We start from the raw sequence: 18,047 nt of genomic DNA on the forward strand, positions 1-18,047 counted from the left end.
CTTTCCATTTGCACGTTGTCACTTTCATTCAGATCATTTGTGGCTTATATGGGAATGATATCCCTTTATTGCACTATGTCACTTTGATATTGGAATTGTCATGCATTTTCTTATTTGCTCGTTATATATAATAAATTGTGTATTTTATAATTATTTATATTCTGAAATCCATCCTTCATAAATTGTGCGCCGGTGCCTTTTTCCCATTACCCCCCTTTTCTGTCTTATGATTGAGATTTGTGTTTATCTTCTTGTGAGTTAGGACCAGCTGCCATATTTGTGTTTACTGCATGTATTGTGATATTCCGTTTCAGTACTTTTTGGAAAGTCATAAGGAAAAAAACCCCAATGAGTTAAAACTTATGGGCAGAGAGAAGTTTCCCCCTACTGGAGAGGAGGAGACATTACTATGGATTTGAGAAAAAAAGAGACAAAGTGGATCTGTTTATTAAAGACGTTGAAACCGCATGGTCTGAATATACAGTTGATATTGAGCTGAATGCATTTTTATAGAATTTAGTTATTATCAGTAAAAACATTTTTAATATATTTACACATCCATCTAAAATAATTTTTAATATGCAATACCTAAAGAAATTCCATCATAAGAGAATAAGTACCCTAACATGAGCTTACTGCTCTTTTTAACTACTTCCGGAAAGGAACTTCCTGTACCAAACAAAAGTTTTAAATAAAGTTTTTTTTAGTATAAATTATAAAAATCCGGGAGAGTCCTCATCCCTGTGAAATTGTCGACAGACATGAAACGATTTGATGAATACTGCACGTGGAACCGGGAAGTAGAAGAGTGACATCAAGCCAGATGGACAGTGACGAACAAGAGATATCAAGCTGGGGGACAAACGTCAAGGAGGAGGTAGGCAGAGGTAGGGACAGTTAGTTACTTACCCTCCCAGCACTATCGGGCTACCTATACCTCACAGAGAATGCCAGTACCAGCATTACATTTGGATCTCTGAAATAATCAGTTACCATCAATAGTCCAAAAAGACTATAAACATTGATCTTAAAGTTCTGCTTTTAAATAAAAGTATTGCATATACATTTCTCTTATATACAAGCGCTTTGTTTTAACAATATTTGGGAGGTTCCACCCACGGTGGATGCTCCTATTGCTAGGTCAACAAGGAATACGGTTATTCCTATTGCACAATCTGTAACGCCAAAAGTCAATATGGATAGGAAAAGTTAGTCTGTATCAAAAGCCTTATTCACTTTGTGAGGAGCATCACTGCATCCAACATTGGCTAGTGCCTGGGTGATAAAGGCTTATTGGTCCCTGGATGAATCAGATGATTACTGGTTTTCAAGCAGGGGAGATGTCTGAAGCTAGTTCTTTAGCTGATCAGATTTTGGAAGCTTTAATATATAGGTGACACTTTGATAGATACTATTCAGGTACAGTCTGAGATTTCTGCATTGGCCATTTCGGCCAGGCGTTCACTGTGGCTTAAATTATGGAAAGCAGATGTAGAATCTAAGCATGCTTTAGAGGCATTACCATTTGAAGGAGGAGTTTTGTTTGGTCCAGATTTAACCAAGATTATTTCTCAGATTACAGGAGGAAAGAGTCCATATCTTTCTGTAAGTACTCCTAAGGTTATAACTCCTAGGTTTTGGGCCTTTCGGCATCAGGGTCGAGAAAACTTTAAGTTCTTCCGGGTTGCACCTAGTTGTCCCGAAGAAGAACATTTAGGGGAGGTAAGGTCACAGGCACCAGTCAGCCTGCTAATAAACTAGCAGGTCAATCCACATGACTTTCACAGGTCTGGGACCCGTCCTATGATGGGAGGTCATTTACTCAGATTCCAGGAACATTGGATTTGTTTCAATTCAGATTTTTGGGTAAATCGAATAGTCACCAGGGGTTACATGCTGGATTTGGAATGTCCGGTTCCAAGAAGCTTCTTTTCCACCCATCTCCAGGTAGATGGTTGCAGAAAGGTTGCTCTTATGCAAGCAATTCTGAAGTAATCATTCCAGTCCCAGTACTACAACAGGATCAGAGAATTTACTCCATACTCTTCTTGGTAAGCAAACCAGGTGGGTCGTTTCAACCGATTCTCAACCTCAGGAGGTTAAAATGGTTATCTTTACTTGGAAAAGTTCAAGATGGAGTCCATAAGGTCAGTCATTTGTTCCATGGAGGAAGAAGAATTTCTACACTTACAGGGTCTTTGGTCTGTTCAGGAAACAGCTCTTCCCATTAATATACTAGAATTAAGGGCAATTATATATGCATTGATTCAGGCACAGTGCTACCTAAAGAATTTACCAGTGCAAATCCAATCAGACAATTCCACAGCAGTTGCTTACATAACCAAGCAGGGTGCCACACGCAGCTGGCTGGCAATGACGGAAGTTTCTCACATCCTTCATTGGGCAGAAATTGGGTCCTAAGTATATCAGCAATTCACATTCCAGGGGTGGACAACTGGGAGGTGAATTTATTAAGTTGCAACAGTGTGCATCCAGGGGAATGGGAATTACACCAGGAGGTGTTTGCAGAAATAGTGACCAGATGGGGAGCTCCATACATACAGTATATCTAATGGCTTCTCATCTAAACAGGAAACTTCCAAGGTACAGATCTCTGTCCTGGATCCTCAGGCATCTCTGGTGGATGCCATGACAGCACATTGGGTGATTCAACTGGGATACATCTTTCCTCCTCTGATAATGTTGCCAAAGGTAATCCAGCGGATTCGACTGGTCATTATGGTGGCTCCAGACTGGCAACGCCATCATTGATACACAGTTCTTCAGAACATGCTGGCAGACGTTCAGTTTTGTCTGCCACTGCATCCAGATCTGTTGCTTCAGGGTCCATGCCTTCAACAAGATTTTCCTCGATTGGCTTTGATGGCATGGTTCTTGAATCTGATGTTTTGAGAGCCACATGGTTTTCAGACTCTGTGGTGAAAACCATGATACAGGCTCGTAAACCAGTTGCATCCCCGGATATATCATTGAACTTGGAAGATATATATTTCCTGGTGTGAACAGAACAAGTTCAAACCAGAAAAGTTCAGAGTGTCTCGCCTCATGTCTTTTTTACAAGAGGGGTTAGTTGAAGGTTTAACATTGTCTTTTCTTAAAGGACACATTTTGGCTCTATCAATTCTGTTTCAGAAGAATTTGGCCACCATTCCAGAGGTTCAGACTATTTTCAGGGGGTTCTTCGCTTACAGCCTCCTTATGTCCCACTGGTTCTTCCTTGGGACTTGAATTTAGTTGAGGAGGCACTCCAAAAGTCACCATTCGAACCTTTTGAATGTATAGAATTGCGATACCTCACTCTGAAGGTTGTTTTCCTTTTTTACCATTGCTTCAGCCAGAAGGGTATCTGAATTAGCGACTCTTTCCTGTAAAGATCCGCTTCTCATTTATCATGAAGATAGGGTAGTGTTATGCACAAAACCTTCCTTTCTGCCAAAGGAGGTATCGGCTTTTCACATTAACCAGGATATTGTCCTTCCGGCTTTTTGACAGATTTCAGTGGCTAATGAAGGTTCTTCAAGTTGGATATGTTACGTGCGTTGCACATTTACTTGGACCATACTGCATCTTTTAGGCATACGGATTCACTGTTAGTATTGACTGATGCGCCAAAAAGAGGCTGGTCTGCCTCAAAAGTGTCCATTGCTAGATGGGTCACTTCTGCCATTAGGCAGGCATATTTGTCCTCAAATGTGACAGTTCCGGCCTCAATTTGGGCTCATTCGACTCGTGCGGTTGGAGCCTCTTGGGCGGTATGACATGGTGCAAAGCAACTACCCAGTCATCCATACTGTACATACATTTATAAAGTATACCGCTTCCATACATTTGGTGCAAAGGATGCAATTGTTGGGAGAAAAACTTTGAGAGGGTTAGTTCAGATGCCCCCCCCCCTCCCTTTATAGGCTTGCTTTGGTATATCACCCAGAGTAATGGCATCCCCCAGATGGACGATAAAGGAAATATTATTTGTTACTTGCCGTAAAATCTCTTCCTTGAAGTCCATCTGGGGGATGCAGCAATCCCTCCCTTGTTTGGTTACATATTAAGATACCTATTGGTTTCTGGTTTCTCAGTGCCTTCCGTGGGTCTCCTTCGGCTTTGTTAAACATAGAACGAGCTTAGGGTGGAAAGGGAGGGGTTATATAGGGGGTGGGAGCCAGTTTAAATTAAGCTAGTGTCCGACTCCACACCTCACTACGCATAACCCAGAGTAATGGCATCCCACAGATGGACTTCAAGGAAGAGATTTTACGGTAAGTGAAAAAAATGTTTTTTGGTTTTTTTTACAGTGGGACTACAGATGCCAGTGTGCCTGCTCTTTGGCACTTGTGGAACTAGCAGCTACCAGCAGGTAACCGTCACCCGTACCCGCATTGTAATAAAAATAGTAAGAAAAACAGTACACATACCATAGAAAGTATCATTTATTACAAACTCACACATGCTTACATTTTCCCCACAGATTGGTCCCCTTCTCCAGTAGCTATCCAAGGGTCCCCCCCCCCCCAAAAAAAAATACTCACCTAGCTCCTGGCACAGGTCAGTCCTCTTCTCCAGAGTCCCAGCCATGTAAAAAAAAAATAACACGGACCCCCCTTACATTGCAGAAATGTATGTGTTTCGATACACATACTGTAATCTCTTCAGTGTCTGAGAGGTCCGTGTTACTCATTTTTTTGTTTTGACAGACCGGGCCTGCGCCAGGAGGTAGGTGAGTATTTAATTTTTTTGTGAAACCCTTGGATTACTACTGGAGAAGGGGACTGATCACCAAGGAAAAGGTATGTGTGAGTGTGTTTAGTGTGTAATAAAATTATACTTTCTGGTGTGTGTGTGTGCTGTAATACTGGTGTTTGTGTGTACTGTGCTTTTTTTCTACTATTTTTTTTTTTACAGTATGGGTAGTCTAGGCCTGGAGTGCTCAGGAGAGGGGGGGGCTTTATTGGTGGGGTCCCCACTTCCCCTGAGATTCCCAGCCTGGGCTGACTAGCTTGGGGTGTTAATACTTTGGCTGTGGGGACACAGTGAAAGGGTCTTCTGGCTGTGCATCACACCCTGGCTAGTTTGTGTATGTTGCTGGTTTTAAAAATATTTTTTAAACCAAGACTGGTTCACAAAACACAGTGCTGGTTCATATAGTAAAGGGGTCCCCTACACATATTTTTAGAACCAGGACTGGCTCAGGAGCCCAGGGATAGTTATGCTTTTGGGGGAGAGACCCATATATAAATATATAATTTTTTTTTTTTTTTAAATGAACCCTTTTTTGTCTAATTACAGGCAGAAACATACACAGATCACACTGATCTGTTTATGTTTCTGCAAAACCCGCAGCTCAATGGGTAGCCTATTTCAAACTTCTATTTAGGATCGAGTTTGCTAAAATTACAGCTGTGATTATAATCACAATTCTTAGTGAATTCCATTGTTGTATTCCTGGCTATGAAAAGTACCTGCAAGTTTGGCCGATGGTGTATTTATTTCTATTTGTGTATTCACCCATGTTTTAAAGAGAGTTTCATGATTTCTCACCCGAGTTTGCCGCTAGTAAATTTCGTAGTTGTTAAAAATGGCCAAACACACCCGTGATTGCAATCTCGACCAGACATGGAGCTTAGTAAATTTTCCCCTTAGAGTGAGGAGGTGTTGCAAGTGATGTTTCAGAAGACACCTGACTATGTTTGGCCCTGGCATTCGCAATAGGCATTCTAGTGCATGAATGTATTGAATGATGGCAATTTTCCATGTTTCAGCAGTAATTTTCCCCTTTCTTATTAGAGCTGAAATTTTCTTTAACATTGTGAAATATTGTTTAGATTTCAGGTTCCCTTTCTAAACTTTTTCCTCTGGACCACCTTTAGTAGATGTTAAAATACTACCATGACTGCTGGCAGCAGTCTCAGGACTAGTACTGATTTGCTGCTCCTACTCTTCTATCGACTGATCCATATCGACTCCCAGCGCCCCCAGTAAAGGGGGGACATAATTTTTTCTAACACACAAGTTTTATATTATTACAATTTTTTAACAGTGCCTGAACACACAACAAACTGCCTCACAGCGGCTGTTTTATAAGCCAGGTGGCACCCTTATAATAGTGTTTTTTTGGTTTTATAAAAAAAGATGCCCTGGTAGGCAACAGACTGTGCTGTAGTTCACTCCAATAGCATTTTTCTTTTGTGCATCAGAGTACTGCAGCCAGCCCACAGTACACAGTGCCCCTGCCTCAAATGCTCCTAATCATTTTTCCTTATTTAGTACAAAGTGATCCTATACTAAACACACCATCCCCCTCAGGTCCCCAGTGTGAAATGGTGCCCAATGACGAAGGAGTGACTTTAATATGCAATCCAAACACGTGAGAACCAATGCCAGGAAGATGATGTTTTGCCTCGTTTGGAGAACCAAACAAGATGGGTAGAGGCAAGCTCTGACTCGGTTTGACCCATAACTCCTACGTTCGGATGTGTACGGATTCCAGGAATCCGATCCTGCTCAAACAGTATCAAAATATACTGATGGGACTATTTCCATTATTGAGTCAATAGTGTGTTTTTTTAGCATATTATTTCAGGGATCTTTTAAAAATAAAATAATGTTCAACTACATTTTTTAAGAAAGACAACCGGAATCCTGAAACTTTTCAATGGCCTGTGTCCAAAATATTTCACTCCTATATATTTAGTTATCTGTTTAATTATTTACTATATAGTTTTTTCTATGGATGTTGGTGATGCTAATTTGAAAACTTGTTTATTTGTTCATTTCTAGGAAAACCCTTTGATAATTTGAGCATCATGAATGCTGCTGTAGGCAATATAATTATATCCATACTACTGAATCGCAGATTTGAATATGATGATCCAACTATTCTGGAGCTCATGTACTTAATTAATGGCAATTTAAAACTCATGGGAAAACCTAAACCTATTTTCATGGTAAGTTATTGCTGTCTCAAAGTTTTGTGTGATTTTAGTTACTTTTTGCGTGAATCCCTTGACAAATAGTTAATGGATTCAAAGGTTGATATCTAGAGTACAGGTTTTCAAACTCTGTCCTCAGGACCCCAAACAGTGCATGTTTTCCAGGTCTCCTCACAGAATCACAAGTGAAATAATTAGCTCCACCTGTGGATCTTTTAAAATGTGTCAGTGAGTAATGAGTACACCTGTGCACCAGCTGGGTGACCTGGAAAACGTGACCTGTGTGGGGTCCTGAGGACCGAGTTTGAGAACCACTGCTTTAGAGCACAGGTTCTCAAACTCAGTCCTCAGGACCCCAAACAGAGCATGTTTTCCAGGTCTCCTCACAGAATCACAAGTGAAATAATTAGCTCCACCTGTGGCTTTTTTAAAATGTGTCAGTGAGTAATGAATACACCTGTGCAACTGATGGGTGACATGGAAAATGTGACCTGTGTGGTGGGGTCCTGAGGACCGAGTTTGAGAACCACTGCTTTAGAGTTATGAACACCATACAACTGGCAGGGAAGCTCAATTGTATTAGGAACTGGGTCAGTAACTGCAAAATCATCAGCTTTATTTTTTTGCCATTTATACTTTCCTAAAATTAAAAATTGCCATCATATATAATAAGTCAGGATACACATTATTACCCCTCTTGTCATCATCACTGTTTTCTTTTTTTTTTTAATAACCCTGAAATGCTTAGCAGTTCTCTATATTAGGAAAAGTATTGGGTTTATTAGTTTTTGGACAGAAAATTATATTGTAGAGTTTACAGTAAGTACAGTATTAGAAACCAGAAAATACGGAGGAAATTCAAATGGCATAGGTGAAAAATAAATTCTACGTGTCAATGACACCCTGTTAACCACTCCGGTACTGCGGTACTGTGCCACACAAAAATAGGACTGTGCAACAACTGTACTTTCCACTAGAGATAAGTGGGCCCGGTTTTCAGGGAACCAAGCTCATCCGAACTACGGGGATCAGAGACACAGCTCGGATCTCCCTGCCCTCCCCGGATCCCTTTTCGAGGCAGATCCTCGAGATCCCGCTTTTGGATCTTGAGGTTTTGTCTCAAGCGGCCATTTTACAAAGTTCCATTGAAGTTTATGACCTTGCTGCTGATTGGCTGAGAGAGCTGCCTGTCACAGCTCTCAGCCAATAAGCGTTTGTCCATAAACTTCAGTGGGCACAGGAAGAGGAGGAAAGATGTCACCCATCCCCTGCACTGACAACGCTGCCCCCCATTGCCGATACCACCAAGCACCCCCACAGCTGACACTGCCGGCACCCCCGCCAGCACCCTGCACTGCTGCCCCCATACTGAGGAGACCATCAACACCCTCACACTGCCGACACCCACGCACTGAGGACACCTATAGCAGCCCCGCACTGCCGGCACCCCCGCACTGAGGACACTGCTGGCACCCCCACACTGAGGACAATGCTGGCACCCCTGCTCTGCTGACAGTGCCAGCACCCCTGCATTGAGGACACTGCTGGCACCCCCGCTCTGCCTACACCACTGGCACTCTGCACCGAGGACACTGCAGTCCTTCGTACTGAGGACACCGTCAGCACCCCCACACTGCCAGCACTCCCGCACTGCTGACACCAGAAGCACCCCCACACTGAGGACACCGCTGGCACCCCTGTGCTGCCAACACCACTGACACTGACACTGCCCCCCACAAATTGAGGACACTGTCATCATCCCACACTGCTGACACTGCTGGCACTGATGACACTGCTGCGCCCCCACATTGAGGACACTGCTGGAAATTCAGCACTGCCAACACCGCCAGCACTCCCTCTCTGTAATTTCCCCTCAGTGTCCCATCCCTCACACTCCCTGTAACTCCCCTCAGTGTCCCATCATTCACACTCCCTGTAACTCCCCTCAGTGTCCCATCCCTCACACTCCCTGTAACTCCCCCTCAGTGTCCCATCCCTCACACTCCCTGTAACTCCCCATCAGTGTCCCATCCTTCACCCTCCCTGTAACTCCCCCTCAGTGTCCCATCCCTCACCCTCCCTGTAACTCCCCCTCAGTGTCCCATCCCTCACCCTCCCTGTAACTCCCCCTCAGTGTCCCATCCCTCACCCTCCCTGTAACTCCCCTCAGTGTCCCATCCCTCACCCTCCCTGTAACTCCCCCTCAGTGTCCCATCCCTCACCCTCCCTGTAACTCCCCCTCAGTGTTCCATCCCTCACCCTCCCTGTAACTCCCCCTCAGTGTCCCATCCCTCACCCTCCCTGTAACTCCCCCTCAGTGTCCCATCCCTCACCCTCCCTGTAACTCCCCCTCAGTGTCCCATCCCTCACCCTCCCTGTAACTCCCCTCAGTGTCCCATCCCTCACCCTCCCTGTAACTCCCCCTCAGTGTTCCATCCCTCACACTCCCTGTAACTTCCCCTCAGTGTCCCATCCCTCACTCTCCCTGTAACTTCCCCTCAGTGTCCCACCCCTCACCCCCTCTAACATCCCCTCAGTGTCCCATCCCTCACCCTCCTTGTAATATCATGTCAGTGTCCCTGTCCTCAAAGTCAATATTCCTGCCATTCATACTATGCCAGTCACATATGCCAGGACACTCCTTCACATTGATCCTCAATTTCCCTATACTAATAATTTACAGTATTCCTGCCAACCACACGATCACAATCGCCGATATTGGATGGATCGGCCAGAAAATTGTATAGTGTATGCCCAGCAAAAGTAATACAACCACCATCAGTGTTCTCCATCACACAGAACGAGCAAGAAAGAGGGGCAGAATGGAAACAAATACGTAGACATAGAGGGACAAGAGTGCAAGAGGGATGGAAGAGACAAAGTAACGGGATCGGAGAAAGAGGGACAAGAATATCAGATGGCGACAGGAACAGTGGCGGGAGGAGAGAGATATGTGGATGAGAGAGCGGGAAGTGAGAGATGGAATAAGAAGAAGAAAGAGGGCGGGAAACAGAGGAAAGTCTATGAACTTAGGGCCCGATTCAGACCCGTTCGCTAGGCTGCGTTCGCACGCAGCCGTACACCTCAAAGTATGCAAATCCTGCGATCGCAAACAAGACCATAGCACTCCCACTATGTCTTGCCATGCGATCGCACGTTTGTTTTTAGACGCCCACTGGCCTGACATAAGATGCCCACTTTCCCTTTGCAACATACGTCAACTCCACGATGTGTATAAGACAATTGGAGGCCATCGGATGCATACACAGCACTTGTGCTTGTCCTTACCCCACCGCAAGCACTGCGAGTGCTGCTTTGTTTTAAACAGCCATGTGATGTGTACTATGATGCTGCGTCTTAATTATGTATGCCCCAGAAACGACGTTAAGACGCTCAGACACGCCTGCATTCGCAGCACCACACCCCCGTTTCCTCCCCTGTCTCCATACACAAATGGCACGTCCTGTCACTCATGTTTTTGGAGCATCTGTGTACTCGCTGCGATCGCTCCCCGATCGCAGTAGCTTGTTCACGCACGCGCATTGCAATACATCCGCAGATTACAAAAATCGTCTCACTACGTGCGAACGCAGCCTCGCGAACGGGTCTGAATTGGGCCCTTAGTATGGATCCATCTTTTAAAATATATTTTAGGATCTGAGACTGATGCAGACGTCGCGTTCTTGCACCTTAGTTTGGTGGAACCACCTTTTCCTATAAATTTAGTATGGATCCAACCTTTCTGGGTTTGCATATGTGGGAACCAGCCTTTTCAATATGCTTCGATGGATCAGGCTTTTTCAATATACTTTGCATGGATCTGGCTTTTACCCACACCCCATTTGTCATGTTACCTGAATATGAATATGCTATAGACATTTGGTATATACAGTAGAGCATTGCTTCCAGTACGTTATCATACATTAAGTGTGAATTTTATAAATCTTCTATGTGTTTATATTTCTATGCTCTTGTAATGGGTGGCGAGGATATGATATATTTGGTATAAAGGGTTGTTAGGATTCATAACTTTTGGATGCATGCCTAATAGAGATCGGGCGTTACTGTTTTATATTTATTATTACACATTGCCATTTGTGACTTATCTAAGACATTGGACCTCATTCAGACCCGCTCGCAAGTGCTGAGCGCTCGCAAGTGGGTTGATGTTTAGGCCCTGCACACGCGCAGGGGCCGCACTGCGCGTGCGCAATCCCCGGAGCGAGAGAGAAATTCTCTCGCTCCGGAGCTCACTACAAAAGGGGCGACTGTCGATGTTGATCGACAGCTCGCCCGTTTTGTAGGCGTGGCGGGGGGGTTGGTTTCACAAACGCCTGCCGTTTTGTGGGCGGCCGCACTGACATCAGCAGTGATGTCAGTGGGGAGCTTCCTGCTCGATCAGAGCAGGAAGCTCCCTGGGGCTTGCGGTTGCCGAGACCCAACCTTAGGGTCTCGTCGCAAGCCCCGATGGTCGCGATGGTCTTGACCATCGCGACCATCAACCTGGTCGGTCGCTAAAACTGTGGGTGGTAACCCACAGCTTAGCTAGCGACCAGGAGGCCACACTTCAAAATACAAGCGGCCGCCCACATTCAGAACGAGCGCTCGCCTACATAAAGCCATTTTTAGGAATCAGGGCCACTTTAATTTTCTCATCTACCCTAAGCTGGGGTATTATTTGGTCTCTATGCTGATAGGTTCTGTCTTGCTGCAGTCTATATGCAGTGCTGCTACTGGAGCTACAAACTAAAGAGCAAACATAACACAGCAGTAGTTGGGTGCCATGGCACCCTGGGGTGCCGCAGAGTGCTTGTAGGGCTGCCACAGGTTGGTGATCTAGTACCAAAGAAAATAATATATAAATTATGATGTGTGTGTCTACAGTACATCAACTCTTGTTAGACACCAGAGGCCAGCACACTGTGTTGTGGTGAAGATAAATCTTTGTTAGTAAAAACTCATAATTGAACGGTCCGGACAGTTTAATATTCGTTTGGTTATGGATTTTTACTAAAACAGAATTGCCTGTACATGGCTAGGAGTTCATATACTATATCTGTATTACATTATATTGCAACTTTAAGGATTTACAGTACAGCTGTCACCATACAGTACTTGGGCAGAGGATGCATCGAGCATCATTTCAGACGCGATACATCCCGCCATTTACCACATGCATAGCACGGGCGGATCTAGACTGGTCTTTTAGGGGTGGGGGCCCTTTAATGATTCTGACTCCTCCTCTTTCCTGTACTGGCACCTCCCCTTTCTGGTCCCAATGTCTCCCTTTTACAGGGTTTTATTTGTTGTCACATTATTACAATTTATATATGCTTATGTATTCACTGTGTGTGTGCATGTACTGTATAATGCAAAGTGTGCTAAATGTATGTATGCAAAGTCTACAGTAGGGCACTTTAACCTGGCGGGGACCCAGCAATGCCTGGAAGGCTTCACTGAAGCCGGAAAGGCAGCACTGAGTCCCCATTGCCGGCAATGGGGACCACATCGCTCTCGACATCTCAAGATGAGCTGTAATCTTAGATTACCTCTGCTTGTTAAATACAGAAAGGACCGACATAGCCCCTTCAGCGAGCGCTAAAGATGTTATGCATCATTGATAAATGGGGCCCTGTGTGCATGGCTTGGGCAGGAGATATTGGCCCTTTGCCCTAGGCTGGGAGCTGGCTGCACACAGGAATAACTTGTCGAATAGTACTGCGACTCTCTCATGCTGAATGAGGAGGGGGTGTACAGATAAGAGGAGGGGGAGCGAAGTGCACACATCCTTTTCAATGCATGCTACTGAGGAGAGACATGATGTAAAGGTTACAGGGTAACCCGGTAACACACAGGAGAGATGTCTGGTGAACTATGCTGTACACTTGGGGACCTATTACCGTGCAAGGTGACAGGACAAGCAATGCCCTGCAGGTACCTAGGCTCCAGTAAACAGATGCACCAGGGTGTCCAACTCTGGCTCATTCTCTCTCTATCTTCTGATCCTTTCCCCTGCACACAAGAGACTGGAGCAGGGCCCAGCCAGGGAGGTGCAGGGAATGTAGAGACGCTGAGCGGGAGCCGCGGTCACTACTACAGCCGCGGAGAGGTGAGGGCTGAATCTAGTCCTGCTAGCTATGCTTTCACTCAGCAGTCACTGCGGGCAGGAGACAGGGAGGGCTGAATCTAGTCCTGCTAGCCATGCTCTCAGCCAGCGGTCACTGCGGTCAGGAGACAGGGAGGGCTGAATCTAGTCCTGCTAGCCATACTTTCACTCAGCGGTCACTGTGGGCAGGAGACAGGGAGGGCTGAATCTAGTCCTGCTAGCCATGCTCTCAGCCAGCGGTCATTGCGGGCAGGAGACAGGGAGGGCTGAATCTAGTCCTGCTAGCCATGCTCTCAGCCAGCGGTCATTGCGGGCAGGAGACAGGGAGGGCTGAATCTAGTCCTGCTAGCCATGCTCTCAGCCAGCGGTCACTGCGGGCAGGAGACAGGGAGGGCTGAATCTAGTCCTGCTAGCCATGCTTTCACTCAGCAGTCACTGCGGGCAGGAGACAGGGAGAGCTGAATCTAGTCCTGCTAGCCATGCTTTCACTCAGCAGTCACTGCGGGCAGGAGACAGGGAGGGCTGAATCTAGTCCTGCTAGCCATACTTTCACTCAGCAGTCACTGTGGGCAGGAGACAGGGAGAGCTGAATCTAGTCCTGCTAGCCATGCTCTCACTCAGCAGTCACTGCGGGCAGGAGACAGGGAGGGCTGAATCTAGTCCTGCTAGCCATGCTCTCAGCCAGCGCCGACGCCTGCACAGAAGGAGGAGGGTCAAGTAAAAGTGGAGTCAGAGTGTGCTGACTCCACCTGTGTTCCAGGGGCGGGGGGGCGATCCCCCCCCCCCCTGGATCCGCCACTGATACATAGCTGCATTTATTAACAATCCCCAGCAATGGCCACTGCACATGTGTTGTCAGTAGATAGAGGATTGAATAGACCATTGAAGCTGTCACATGCTCCTGCATGTACTATTATATATATTCCGGAAGTATAATCATATACTGCAATGCAATTTTTGGTGCTAATATCTGTCTCAGATTGCGTTGAGTATGTAATTATTGATAAATGGGCCCATAAATATGATAAGAAAATTATTTCAGTCTTCAAAATAATTTTCAGATTATCTTAAAATTGCATTTTTCTTTTAAAGGTGTTAAGTGTTTTTCCGTCTCTGATGGACTGGGTGCCGGGTGATCACCAAACAATTTTTGAAAACTTTACAAAGTTGCAAAACTTTTTAAATACGACATTTAGAAAACAGAAGGAGGAGCTGGATGTGAATGACCAGAGGAATCTGATTGATGCGTTCCTGGCTAAGCAGATAGAGGTATAACTTACATGTTAATTTATGTATTATTTGGCATTAATTGCCCATAAGTATAAATGTATGTAAAATCATTAATGCCTCATTTATGCCACAAATATCAGTTTACTGTATTTTGTGTCTACTAAATGTTAGATATAGAATACATGTTAGATATAGAAGATCTATAACCAAAATAGTAATGACAGTCAGAAATGTGATTTCTCGATTTACAAATGCATCCAAGGGGCCAATCAAATTACACGCGGGTGCAAGTCATCGTGACAACGGGCACGCTTGACGGCAGCCAGAATTTGCATAAAAGTGCTGGCAGCCCCAAATAATTCGGGCTCGGATTGGGCTGCAAAGGGTGTGAGATGCGGCGATGTTACAGGGGTTGTAACGTCATTGCAACGGCAACTCACACCCTTCGTGTGGAATTGGATTGACCCCTTGCAGAATTTGCATAAAAGTGCTGGCAGCCCCAAAGAATTCGGGCCCGGAGCAGGCTGCAAAGGGTGTGAGATGCGATGATGTTACCTGTGTTTTATCGTCCATTGCAACGGCAACGCACACCCTTCGCGTGGAATTAGTTTGACCCCTTGCATGGGGCAGATTCTAATGGAACCTCATGCTATACAACTACATCAGTTACCCAGACAGGAAAATCTTGCTAATTGTGCGAATTACATATTTGTTCATTTAGCTTTTTTCATAGGACACCACATGTGGTCTGCAGTGCCGTACAGAGGGCAAATGACAAGACATAGTAACACAGTACAATACATTAAGCAATTAACTAATAACATTACAACTCACAACATACAGTAGCTACTGATACCAGTGGGGCAAGGGGGATATTCATTACAAGCCGAAACCTGTACTCATAGGCTAGGTTTAGAGCCACTGCAAGTGGATACAAAAGAAAGATGAAATGGAGTCCCAGGTAGAGAGACCAAGTTGGAGGTAAACAAATGTAGCTGGTGAGCAAGAGTAGTAGATGATGAGACAGGAGGACCTTGCTCATAGGAGCTTAACAACTAAAGTGTCGGGGAGACAAACAGATGACACAGGGGAGCAGGGGGCAGGATAACAAGAGTGAAAACATGGTTAAGCAGTAGGCTGGTATGCTTTTATGAACAGGTGGGTTTTCAGCGCAAATTTGAAGCTATGCAGGCTAAGAGATAGTTTGATAGAACGCACGAGAACATTCCAGTAATTGATGGAAGCACAGGAGAAATCTTGGATTTTGGAGTGAGAGGTAATAACCTGAGGAGAGGAAAAGCGACGATCAATTTCCAACCGGATGGGGTGGGAGAGAGTATGTATGGAGATGAGGTTATTGATGTAGGGAGTAGTGGAATTGGATATGGCCTTATAATTTACATGAAAGTGAGGAGTTTGAAGAGGGTTCTATAGGAAAGGAGGAGCCAAGTATAGGGCTTGGTATAGAGGGGAGGCAGATGTGGAACCACAGGATGATAGTTTTGGTGGCATCCTGGGAGAGGTAAGGTCTTATGCGAGTGATGCTGCAGATGCTGAAAATGGCAGGATTGGCAAAGAGATTGAATGTGTGGGATGAAAGAGATGGAGGAGTCAAGAATGACCCCCAGTCAGCAGACTTGGGTTAAAGAGGAAATAGTGGTGATGTCAAAAGTGATAGAGATGTTGGGGGGAGTAGACTCTTAAGGGAGAGAAGACAATGAGTTCAGTTTTGGCCTTGTTGAGTTTTTAAAAGTGCACAGACATTCAGGAGGAGATAGCAGAAAGGAAACTGGACACCTAAGAGAGGAAAGAGGTGGATGGATAAGGAGAGGAGAGGTAGATTTGAGGGTCATTGGCATAGAAGTGATATTGGATGCTGGTTGAACTGATGAGTGTACCCAGGGAGGAGTTATACGAAAAAAAAGAGCCGAGTACAAAGCCCTGTGGAACACCCATGGGATGGATAGAAGGGGGGTGATGTAATCTGAGGCAGAGACAGAGATTGAATGGTTGGTGAAATAGGTGGTGAACTAGGAGAGAATGGAGTCAGAAAGGCCAGTGGTCTGGATGGTACTCAGCAGGAGAGGGTGATCCACAGGGTTAAAGACCTCAGAGATCCAGGAGCTTGAGCAGGGAGAAGTGGCCCTGGATTTGGAAGAGACAAGATCATTGGTGACTTTGCCCAGGGCAGTTTCAGTGGATTGGACACTGGCCAGACTGGAGATGATCAATGATGGAGTTGTCAGGGAGGTACTGTAGCATGTGAGATGGTTGTAGATCAGTATTTTGAAAGCAAAAGGGAAAAGAGAGATGGGGCAGCAAATAGATAGTTAGCAGTGGTCAATGTTGTTTTTTTATAATGGGTGAGACAAGAGCATGCTTGAAGGACAAGGGGAGGAATAGATAGAAGAGATGGGAGAAGGCAGAGAGGGAAAGGGAGCGAAGGTGGTGAGAGGGGATGATATCCAAGTGGCAGGTAAAGCTGGGAGAGGATAAAATTTAGGGAATGGACTTCATTGCCCATAATGGGAGGGGAGGAACTCAGAGGGGAGGTGGCTGGGGGGAGAAGAGAAGGGTAGAGTGCTAGGGGCAGCAAAGTGATGGGAGAAGGAGATTTCCTGATGCATGGCTTCGATTTTGGAGGTAAAAAGGAGGCAAAGTCAGTGACAGTAAGGGAGGATGGGAGGGGAGGCTGGGGGGTGAAAGAGTGTATTAAATGTGGCAGAAGTTGAAGGACTGAGAGTAGATGAGAGACTTGAATGAATATTGCTTAGCAAGGGAGTGTCACGATCCACACGGAATTTCCTCAGGGAGTTAGGGAACAACTAGGTAAGTGACAGACTAGGTCTCCCTATTTATTTATTTATTACCAGTTATTTATATAGTGCACACATATTCCACAGCACTTTACAGAGAATATTTGGCCATTCACATCAGTCCCTGCCCCAGTGGAGTTTACAATCTATATTCCCTATCACATGTGCACACACATACACACTAGGTTTAATTTGTGCTGGGAGCCATTTAACCTACCAGTATATTTTTGGAGTGTGGGAGGAAACTGGAAGTACCCGGATGAAATCTACGCAAGCACAGGGAGAATATACAAACTCCACACTGGTAGGGCCGTGGTGGGAATTGAACCCATGACCTCAGTGCTGTGAGGCAGTAATGCTAACCATTACATCGTCTGTGCTGCTAGACCTGCCCAGAGGCGTGGAGTCCAACCCACTTTGATTGTCTTCACCAGTGACTCCTCCAGCCCGGATTTGGGTTTCGCTGCACCAAGTAGGCAGGTCGCGGCCCTCTCGACAGGAACCTGGGAGTGGCAGAAAGATTAGATCAGAGGATCAGCTGGTCATTGGATCAGAGGATCAGCTGAGTGACCACAGGACTACCATTGGGAGAGACTAGTCAAGTGATATGGACCAACATGGCTTCGCCCATGCCCAGCACCCTGGAAACCAGGATGCATGCACGGAAGCCCTAGCAGACCCTGGGGAGCATACTCAGACAACACTAATCTCCACTCCCAGTGACTGGACACCTAAGCCCAAGGACGCCGGCGTGAAGGTGAGTAGCGGCTGATCCCAGGCCGCATCCTGACAGGAAGAGGGCAGAACTGTAGGATGAGAGGATCAACTTAAAGTGCAGAAAGTCTGTCCATGAGCAAGAATTTCTTCAGTTCCATTCATCGGAGCAGGTGCATTTTTGGAGTGCCAGGGTTGGGGTTTGGAGCAGTGAAGTGAGACCAAAGAAGAGGA

The 18,047-nt window shown here is 45.5% G+C and overlaps 1 protein-coding gene across 2 annotated transcripts in view; it reads left to right on the forward strand.

Annotated features, from left to right (window-relative positions):
• The window catches only part of LOC148533754 (cytochrome P450 2K6-like), an 83,263-nt gene that overhangs the window by 33,258 nt on the left and 31,958 nt on the right, over positions 1–18,047 (forward strand). For both annotated transcript variants that reach the window (XR_015877684.1, XM_088467242.1), the window contains exons 5-6: positions 6,796–6,962; positions 14,146–14,322. Coding sequence is in view for 1 of the 2 variants with exons in the window: in XM_088467242.1 (XP_088323368.1) it covers positions 6,796–6,962; positions 14,146–14,322 (344 nt within the window). In the remaining variant the exon portion in view is untranslated. The remainder of the gene's footprint in view (positions 1–6,795; positions 6,963–14,145; positions 14,323–18,047) is intronic.

Source organism: Taudactylus pleione, unplaced genomic scaffold (genome assembly GCF_031769625.1).
Source record: "Taudactylus pleione unplaced genomic scaffold, aTauple2 ptg000070l, whole genome shotgun sequence".
In the NCBI taxonomy this organism is placed as follows: Eukaryota; Metazoa; Chordata; class Amphibia; order Anura; family Myobatrachidae; genus Taudactylus; species Taudactylus pleione.